The sequence below is a fragment of the Volvox carteri genome (assembly GCF_000143455.1).
Source record: "Volvox carteri f. nagariensis unplaced genomic scaffold VOLCAscaffold_107, whole genome shotgun sequence".
Classification (NCBI taxonomy): domain Eukaryota; kingdom Viridiplantae; phylum Chlorophyta; class Chlorophyceae; order Chlamydomonadales; family Volvocaceae; genus Volvox; species Volvox carteri.
In genome coordinates, this window is record NW_003307650.1 from 253,323 (window position 1) to 263,903 (window position 10,581).

General features: G+C 51.5%; 2 protein-coding genes across 2 annotated transcripts; one reads left to right on the plus strand and one right to left on the minus strand.

The window, feature by feature from the left end:
• Nucleotides 1-4,124: 4,124 nt before the first annotated feature.
• On the minus strand, nt 4,125-5,760 carry VOLCADRAFT_100183 (uncharacterized protein; the record flags this gene model as incomplete). The annotated part of the gene is made up of 5 exons (XM_002958811.1): nt 4,125-4,286; nt 4,462-4,569; nt 4,740-4,848; nt 5,085-5,166; nt 5,481-5,760. 5 exons carry the CDS (start codon nt 5,758-5,760, stop codon nt 4,125-4,127), a joined length of 741 nt encoding a protein of 246 aa, XP_002958857.1.
• A 1,118-nt stretch (nt 5,761-6,878) lies between these two features.
• Nucleotides 6,879-10,327, plus strand: VOLCADRAFT_100184 (uncharacterized protein; the record flags this gene model as incomplete). Its single annotated transcript, XM_002958795.1, has 4 exons — nt 6,879-7,200; nt 7,730-7,767; nt 8,914-9,042; nt 10,253-10,327. Coding segments are annotated over 4 exons (564 nt in total), but the record flags the coding sequence as incomplete, so codon positions are not given.
• Nucleotides 10,328-10,581: the final 254 nt, after the last annotated feature.

The following is a 10,581-nucleotide window of genomic DNA, read 5'->3' on the forward strand; positions in this document are numbered from 1 at the left end:
GTGGATGTCTTGTCAGTCTGCCGGGGAACCGTCTGGAAATGAGACCCGAAGAAGACGACAACAGCAACAGCAGTGCGGCGTCAGGATCCGGCAACGGTAACAACCGTGGCATTACTAACGGTAATAACCGCAGTAACAACGGTCGCAGTGCTAACGGCCAGCGTGCCACGAGGCGATCCAGTACGACGGGTCAAACGCTCCGCACGGCTGCCACCGCGGCTGCGGCAGCGAAAGGGCGCAGCGGCGGTGGTACGGCAGTGGCAGATCCTGAGTTCGATCCCTGGAGCTTTCTGAATGAATTGTTGGACTTTGTCCGCTGGCTTCGGGGCTTGGACGGCAAGAGGTGGGGGGGGGGGGCATGGGTTTCAGAATTTTAGGGGGAAATTCTTCAAGGAATGTATCAAATTTTTCTGGGGGTCTTCGAGTGTTTGTCAGCTTGCTTTTAGGAAACCATAGGGGGCTTTGACACCGGAAATGTGAAGGGGGGAACCTTGACGTAAGGCGCAAAGCGTTGGGCGTTAAGTGCTGTCGTACTTCATGTCGTACGTTGTGCTAACGCCTATTGTAGCCACGAGAAAGCCCGACATTGTCAACTAGAATGGCTGTAGCGGCGAGTCGCTCCCTGTTCTAGTGCCGTATTGCCGTACGGTCAAGCCGCGTACCCTTCCTTGTACACATAATCTTACAGCCTCGCTTGGCTTGGCTCCACTCCGCTAGAAAGTTTACCGTTTCCAAATCCATGACCCCAACTCAACCACACCACACCTGACTACTGCTGCGGCTACTGCCGCTACTGCTGTTACATTACTGCCGCTATTGCCGCTACTGCTGTTACATTACTGCCGCTATTGCCGCTACTGCTGTTACATTACTGCTGCTACTGCTGTTACACTACTGCCGCTACTGCTGTTACATTACTGCCGCTACTGCTGTTACATTACTGCCGCTACTGCTGTTACATTACTGCCGCTACTGCTGTTACATTACTGCCGCTACTGCTGTTACATTACTGCCGCTACTGCTGTTACATTACTGCCGCTACTGCTGTTACATTACTGCCGCTACTGCCGCTACTGCCGCTACATTACTGCCGCTACTGCTGTTACATTACTGCCGCTACTGCCTGTCAGTTTGGAGACTCGAATCGACTTGGAGGGGGTTCTGGAGCAGCTCTTCTCCGTGGTGGGGATCTGCGGCCAGGAGACTCGGAGGCTGCTGGGCAGGGGGCCCCAGGAGGGGGCTGTGGCGGTGGAGGGCACCAGCAACGTCTCAACCTGAGGGGGTCGCAAGAAATCCCCTCGCGGTAGATGAAGTAGTGATAGAGGTTGTGCAGGGATGGGCATGGCGCGTGCGGGAGTGCAGGGTGAAAGGAGTATGTGAGCCTGTGTGTATATGTGAGTATATGTGAGTATGTCTGTGTGGTATGTGTGGCAGAGAGGACGAGGAAGTGCGGCAACGGGAGGACTCCACCTCAACAGTCTTTCCTCGCAGTCTTTCCGCCTTCGGGATTTGCGGCTGGATGGAGGGGTAGAGGCCATCTACTGGATGGATGGATGGAGGATGGAGGGATGGGAGGGGATTCCGAGCAAGAGCTGAAGTGCGGGAATCTGAAGCAATTATGTGCTCCGGAGCAGCAGGATTGCGAATTTTAAAGATTTCTTCATTTTCGCTGCCGCAGCAGCAGCAGCAGATCATGAGGTCCGTTTTTCCGCAGGCTTTGCCAACCTTGCCGGCTCTACCGCATATGTATGTATTTATGTATGTGTGTATGTGTGTCCCCCGGCAGTGGCCAGTGCCAGGGACAGCAGAGGCAGAAGAAGGGGCAAAAGAGGGGAACCGTGCGACGTATATACAGACGTACATTTATCAACGAAACTGTGCAGTGGGGCGAGCGGCAACAAGAAAAGTGGGAGAAGGGGAGGATTACCTTCCCGTCCACAGACATGTGCATGCATGTATACTCGCGCATAAGACTCGAAGGGAGCATCGTCTCGTGGGGTTATCTGTGCATGTGCGTTGATGTATGTATGTGCGCGTACCAAGGGACATGTTATGATTGTTCATGTCATTTATCGTCATACCCACGTCACACGGGGGTGTCACACGGGGCGTTCATGCATCACCGTTCTCGACATCTGCCTCGCCTTGCCGTACATGGCCGCAGTGTGTCGTACATGTAGAGGAAGCACTCGGTTCTGCAGCAGTCGTTCTGGTGCACACACCCGTTGGCGTGCCCACACACTTCGCGTACACACAAAAAAATACACATGCACGAGCACATCAGCCACATGCAGCAAAAGAACATCACATCACTGTGGGGCGTGCGCTCTTATCGAACCTCGGATGTCAGCGCGTCAGCTAGATATACGTGTGTATACGATCATTTGCTTAGTTTGCCGTACGGGATGCCGTATGCGTCCCTTTAAGAGACCTGCGTTGCAACTGTATTTTGTACGACGATAGCTTTTGTCTTTATTTTTGTGCACATGATATGATGGTATTGCTGTATATTCATTCCTTATACGACACATATTCAGTGGTATGGATGATGCTATGGATGGCAGCAGCTGGGAATGTTATTTTGCCTACACAGCGCTATATGGATGTGTACGTTTTTGCTGCTTTATTCTGGCCTGCTTGTGTGTACGGCATAGGTTGTTGGATAGAGAAATCCGGTCAGGTGCATCAGTAATCAAGAGCCATTGCAGTATTTTCTACACTCACCACCTGGGAGTTCATCAATGGCGGCAATGATATATATTATGATGATAATGGGATTGTCGTCGATGCGATTGTCGTCCCGTTCGCAGCTGCAGTGTACAAAGCTCATGTTATACATACTTTCTTCCATGAGATGGGCGGGAATTTCGCTGTGTACTGTATGTATTGTTTAGTGATTTGTACTAACACTCAAAGCACAGCAGGTGAGGGCCTTAAGTGTACGGGACTCAGTAAAACTACAGCCGCAAGTACGTCGCATGGACCATACACTTATGTCTGTGGTATACTTACAGATTCACACACTGAATTTCGCCATCTTGCAAAATGTGCGCCTGGTCCCTGTGCAGAGGTTTGTAGAGATGAATTTTCATACAAATTAGGTAGTTTGTAATGCACCTCATACTCATGCCGACGAAACGTGCGGACGGTTATCGCGCGCGGAGTGTTCTGGAAACGCATCAACCATATGTAATATATAAGCGATATGGACGAAACCTTTTCTCTCCAAAAAAAGTGGGGTTTACAACATCCTGATTGTAAATGACCGGGTACCAAGGATTTTCATCCAGCCACGATCCGGTGATCCAGCCATGCTGATCCAATGCAACGTCATCATCAAGTTGCACGGCATTCTCACGGCACACACTCATGAAAATGTAAAACGTCCTATTAACGGGATCAGGCTCTTAACAAAAAAGCTTGCCCTGCCATACAATTATATTTGTTGGCCCAAAACAACGGACCAGGATCATATCCATCCTGCTTTAATTATTTGTTCTTGCCAGAGACATTGCCACACGACTTTTGCCCATCCTGCTTATGCAATTATTAAGACAACATGTTTCCCTTCCCACAGAGATGTACCCAGTTGTGAAGCCCATCCTTGTCCACGGCTGGAGCGAGCAACAACTCGTTGGTGGTAGATGTCAGCTGCCGAACGTCACACCACACGTCCTACGGCATACATTGTACGCTGCCAGTTGTCGTACAACACAGCGTACGACCAGCACGCGTTATTCGTGTCGTATCGCAACAGAAGGCATATAACTGCTACACGCCATTATTGCTCTATTCCACGCACACTACCTCCTTGACGATGCTACCGTGTCTGGGCACACCTCTGCGCCTATTCTATAGGATATAGTGTACATGGAAGTCCTCCAGGTCCTCCAGGCAGCTGACATTGCAGTCACGCTTTTGCCAAGACACCTCAAATGGTGGATATAATTGCCAAAGCCTCTTTTGTTGGGACACAAAAGAGGAAAAAAGAAAAAAAGGAAAGGACAGCAGCAACACGCGGCAACAGTACGCTCGTCCTCACCACCCGTCACATACAACACACTCATGGCCAACCTCTTCGTGCAAATGGCTGCAAACGACGGTCCTTCGAGTCGCGTTGTTCTTCAAGGCCAGGGACGGCGGTCAAACCAGCCCCAAGGCCGGCTGATTCGCGTGTTGGGCGGGGACTCTCCCTCCGGAGGTACGGGGGCGCGACGCTCTGGCTGGTAGTCACAAGAGACGGGGCGTACGATAATGCCGATGACGCCCCATCGGTTCTCGGCCAACTGTACGGCATGACGCGGCGCGCGGCGTGGCGTAGCGCAGACAAAAGGGTGCATAGCCGCCAAATGAAATACTTGCCAATTTCGTGTTCCATTCAGAAGCTATACTTATCATTAAACGTACAGCAAGCCTGTTCAATAACAACACTCGTTATGTTTTTGCCGTACCGTACCGTACCTTCTCAAAGGCCCACGTGCTCATGTCGAAGTGGTACATGTCCCCGCAGCACCATCGCCGGTTCGACCAGGCGTTGTTGGGGTAATTGCAGGGGCATGAATCAGTGATCTGCAGCAGCATGTTATCGCAGACGAGTTGTTGTTGTTAAGATGCTGTTAAGATGGATGATGTTCGACTTGAGATGAACAGATGAAGATCCAAGAAGCGATTAGTTTGCTGCTAAAAAATATCCGGCTGCGGCACGTCTGTCGTCTGTTTTTCGAGTTGCTACGACGCACCTGCACGACCACACTGGCCTCCGGATCACGGCAAACTCCCGTACGGTCAAAGCTCTGTCCGTAGTTGTCGCTGAGCCATGTTGGATCGCACCGCACCTCGAAGCACCGACTGCGGACATCATACGGGGTCCCAGGACGACGGATAAGACGACGGAAGGGGCTAAAAATAAAATTGCAGCGACGCTAATTTATTCACCTTACTGTTAAAACGTTAGTTTTGTTTAAACGTCTGTTAATACGCCTTTAAAGGCTGTTAAATCGTGTTTAAACCTGCGGCCCCGCGCTTCGCGTGCCTTCTGCCTTGCTTCGCTAATCCGTAATTCCATGTTATTTTTACTAACGCACCCGCAGCTGCCTGCGAAGTCCCAGTTGGCGTCGCTCATGGCGGCGATGTCCCAGCCTGTGGCGCGATCGTGGTCCAGGTAGCCTGCAGGAGCGCAAAAGGGGAGTCGCCACTGCGGATTAACAAGCTTGACAAGATTCGATGTGAACGCAGGGTGGGAAGTGCGCCGGTAGCGCGAAACAAATAGGATGGTTGTGTATGATGGTTACAATTCCAATTGAAGCAAATAACATTACGAATTGATCTGAAATGATACTGCATAAGCAGCAGGAGGCTTGCATTGCAAACTCGCTACGACGCCACAGGTTTTTGCAACCGACGATGTTGCAGCATTATTTTTTCGTTGCCTGCCAAGCGCTCCTTTCTATATTTATTTATTTACAGTACGAAAAACTCACCATAACCGCAGCTTCCTTCGTTTATGTTCCAGCCATCATCAGTACCTCCATAACGAGTAGCGCGGGCCTTGTGCCATGTGCCATCCCAGTCAGCCAAGCATCGGTACGGCAATGACGAACATGTAATCAAACCCAGGAAGGCTGCCAAGAAGGGCGTGATCGGTGTCGGGCGGCGGCGACTGGAAACGGGGTCGCGGATGCCCTGTTGCCTGCATGAGACGATCGGCGCTTCGGCGGCAGAAGAGTCTCGTGGCATAGCTGGTGTAGAGAAGCGGGCCATTATCTTTTTTTATCTTTTTCTTAAGTTTTTCCTCAAGTCAGCTAAAGCAGCGTTTGTAATGACGCGCTGTGGAAAAGCTCTAGCCGGATGCTTGAGCTACTTTGCGCTCCTGTAATTGCCAATAAGCTCTGAAAACTAAACGTAATGAAGAGAAACTATGAACGCAAAGTGGCAGGTAGAGAAGTTTGAGAAGTAGGATAATAAAGGTAAGAGACGCTGGGTGGGGTTCCAGCTGATATTAGTGAATACAATAGGATCGCGGGGGAAATCGCGGAGCCCTACGGAGAGCCTGCGCTCACAAAGTGCGACTCTCCAACACCTCTAATTTCAGGATGGATTGGTTAGGAAGACCCGTTCTTTGCTTTATATAGCAAAGATGTCGTTAATTTCCCGCCACTGTCGTGCACTCTTGAGGCCTTACAATTAGTCGCATGAGGCACGATTTGACATGGCGTTTATCATAATTGCAACGCAATGCAAATTCGCGTGACATGGACTGACCGCGACGTTGTTCTTAGGGTTGAATAAGCCGTCCAAACCGTTTTAATGCAGGCCGAGACGACTTTCCAGGCCGAGACGACAACACCATGACGTGACGTGTTTCCTGGACTAGTGACCTACAAGCTCAAATGGTGTTGACAACTTAAAGGTAAATGCAGCAGCTTTCTGTGGGATAGCCTACAGACCCCTGGGTCGCTGGTGAAACGGTTGTCGGACCAATGACGCCAAGGCCGGGCTTATACATAGGGTTACAGGCTGTTAGCAGAGGGCAGAATTCCGACTGGCTTGAAGGTCTTAGTAGCACCGGAGGATGCGTCAGGATTTGTCAGGGCCAAGTTCCGGCTGCGCTAGAATGGACAGTTAAACCAGAGCACCCCTTGGCAGCAGCCGTAAACATTCTTCAAATCAAATCACGTAAATAGACTCCTGGTCACCGTAATCATAAAAGTTACGCTCTGTTCCTGGGGTTCGAGTTAGCTGAGCCCAGCTGATGCGCTTTGTCTGGCACCACGATGTTGCTGCGGACATTTGAGCAATAACCATTTTATAAATCTTGAGCTTCAATTGCTCGCTTAAAGTAGTTTTAGACGGAATGCGCAAACGGGAGGGCCTTTACCATGGCCAAGAAGGAAAAGACCGCAAGCAAGAAAGCCGATGCAATAGCCAAAAGAAAAGATTCTGCCACCGCAGACGCGGTCAAGGACAAGAAAGCAGGCAAGGTGCGCATCATTCGAGGGTGGCGCTGTGCACCATCGTCCAAGCGGCCAGACTTGCAATTGCAAAATGCATCTGCTATAGATTATAGTGTCACGCTTTTTGAGTGTGCGCAGGAGCGCTTCAAGGGCAAGGGTAAATGGGATGGAGCCGGCACCAATGGTGACGACCTGGGCACCGAGCTGGCGGCGTTGGGGCTTCGGATAAAAGAAATCACAGGCGATGGTGAGGCATAGGTTACGGACGCAATGGGAATAAAGGAAGTGCAAGTAAAGAAGAACGTGATGGCTAACAGCGTGCTATCCGAGCGAGCGCCCCGCAACCCTCATCCGCGGTCGGTTTCAGGCTCTCCCAGCTGCACCATAGGGTGCGTGAAATTCGGCTATGGGTGGGTTATGTGCCCAGAGCGCGGCACGGAGCGCAGCACGAGAGGTAAAATCTATTTTTGGTGACATGCTGACGCGTGTCGTCAGGTCACCTCCCGCCTCACCACAAATCTACCTCCCACAGATGTTCACGCACCAAGTAGGCAGCTGCATCTCAATAAAAGAAACCCAGGTTCCACTTTGCCGCAGCGAAGTACCTTGCCGCGAGCGTGCAGCCCCTCCTCACGTCCCCTATTCATAAACTTTTCAAATTAGTCTAACATCCGCAGATTGGAGGCGCCCAGCAATTCTCCCCTCCTCATGCCCCATCGTACCCCTCCCCATACATACTCGGCTATCTTACCACGCACTCCACGGGTGAAGCGCAGGCAACTGCTTCTTTCGTGCGCTAGGGGACCAGCTGCAGGTGAGTCGCGCAGCGCACATGACGAGCACGTTTTATGAAACTGGTGGGCGGGGGGGGAGTTCAGCGATGTGTGTTCTCAGCAGAGCAGCGAGGTCAAAAAGGGGGAGACAGGGGTCCTTCAGGTAAAGACGAGAGTTGCGGCACATGCTTGAACTGGATCCTGCGATCCCCAGTTAATGACATATGTGGTGTTTGTGTGGAAAATGGTGAACACTGCGGGTTTTGTGAAAAGTGGATGTGAAAAGTGGAATATTGTGACCTTAAACATGACCTCGGGGTGGGTGACACCGCGGACGGTGCACACGTGCCGTGGTGGCGAACAGTCGCTCGCTGGCAATGCGTGAGCTGCCGTACCTGCTGATCATTGTAGATGAGACGGAGCATGTTTTTATATGTTGCTGGTGTTTATATTTTTGTGGCTTTTAGGCATTCAGGTCTTGTCCTTGGGGCCTTGGCTCGTATGGGTAGTTGGATAGGTATGGGGTCAAGCACCCCCAACCATGTAACCACACACAGATACGTCGCCGCCGTTCAGTTGTGATGCCGTCGTTTTGCCGCGGCCGCTGAAACTTGAAGATTCCCAAGCGTTCATTTTACCAGTGTGATTACTTCTGGGTCAGTGTGACGTGATCTGATTTGGGTCAGTGTGACGTGATCTGATCTGGGTCAGTGTGACGTGATCTGATCTGGGTCAGTGTGACGTGATCTGATTTGGGTCAGTGTGACGTGATCTGATCTGGGTCGGTTGAGATTCGGCTGGGCTCGAGGGCCGTCGGGTCAATATAGTCGTGTAAGAAGCTGGAACCACGTGAATAAGGAACTTGAGGGTGGATAGGTCGGTGTGGATTTGTTCTACCGTATGCTATTAGGTACAAATCCACACCGAATTTGTTCTACCGTACCTAATAGCATGGCATCCACGGAATTTGATTGCTGTTGTTTTTGTTACTACATACCAGATTGCCTGTGGCCCTGTCTCCCCTTAGCCCTCGGTAGCACTCCCCATGCTCTCTTGGGTCCTGCGAACACGTACGAACGTACAACCTATGTACAGTGATTGAATCATGAAGATTAGCATTGCCTGAAAGGGCAGTGGTACCGTGTATGTACGACAATGTGTATGCGTTCGGCTGTGGCTGTCTGCAGGGTGACGAGCGACAACATGTACAGCTACGGCAGCGCGTTGTGTCGTACATGTTGGATCATCAGGACGATTTTGCGCCGTTTGTGGAGGATGACGAAAGATTCGATAGCTACGTGGCCCGAATGAAAAAGGTGCGAGGGGAGTCTCCCGTAGTGTGACAGTGTGTCGCGTGTTGGATGGATGTCGAGAGAAGTGGACCGTGGGAAACTTGTCGTGTTTTTTCTGGACAGTACAACCCATCCCAACCCAAACCCACTAGACGGTTACAAGCCTTTCCGTACGACGGTAAGTCCTCCCCTTTTGCGTGGTGGCCGTCGATGGCCTTAGAGCTGTGTACGAGAGGGAGGCTGTGGTCGAGATGTCGGGTGACTGGATAAGGAGGGGTTTAGATGGCAGGACCCAAGCCGCATTCGACTTTCAGTTCGTACGGCGGAATTGACTTAGGGTTTATATAAATATATACGCGTTCATGCGGAATTTGGAAATTTTGACATGTATGAGAAAGACACCATAAACAAGTACCGCGAGTACCGCGGCTCAGATCATTAAAATGCTCGAAAGTAGATCGTAAGAATGAAGGCTGCATGATGAACAAAAACGGATTTTAGTAATTGCATAGAACCGTTTGTAACGTTCCCACATGTAGTTTCGCAGTATTTTTCTCTTTTCGTAACTGCTGATGTGTGGGCCAGGGGGCCCATATCTTCACCCTGCGGCCGCTACCCGGCGAAACCCTGCCTTCCCCGGTATTTCGGGGCACCCGCATCTAGTCACCCTAGTCAACTTCTCAGTGGATCGCTCAGGTTTTACTTCATTCCTGTTCAACTCGCAAGTTGGCGTTATACTAGGCCACCACCGTGCATCGACTATGGGCACTTAAACTTCCACCCTCGTAAGGATTTTCGTCCTTGACAGGTCTCGATCTCGGGATCTCCCGGGGACATTCGTGCGTGCTCTACCAGTAGTGCCTGGCCTGGACTGCTGTACATGCCCGTATTTCATTCCTGTTGGCTCCCACCCAGCTCGCCCCTGTGTTTTTAAAATAATCCTTCCCTTCCTAACCACTCTCACAGGCCCTTAGAAAGAATTGCTACTCTATCAACAATTATATTCTAGCTGCTAACCAACCTAGCCAGGACTCTTTCCCGCCACCTCCCGGGTATGTAATTCTCGTCGCGGCCAGTATGCTTTGCTGTTCGACACCTGCAACTTGATTTTTTTTGCATCTATATTTTACGTGTACGATGTTTTAGAAGTGCGATGTACATGGATGACCTGGATGTTTAACTTGCATATTTGTTTGACTTGCCCCTGCCGCCCCTGCACCCCTTGCTGCTGCAGGACGGTGTATGGGCGGGTTACATGGAGGTTGTGGCGGCTTCTCGATGTCTGGCGGCTAACCTGACCATATACCAGGTGCAGTGTCAGGAAAGGGGGGGCGTGGAGGAGTGGGTAGTGGGAGGTAGAGGCAAGGGCAGGGGCCGGCAGCAGCAGGGGTTGGATGGATGGATGGGGGGGCAAGGGCTGGGGGCCGGCAGAGAGGGGATCGGGTAGGGGGCGGCGGCGATAGGGAGAGTAGACCGGGGGGTGGGGCTGATCCGGGGCGGGCTGATCCGGGGCGGGCTCATCCGGGGCGGGCTGATCCGGGGCGGGCTGATCCGAGGCGGGCT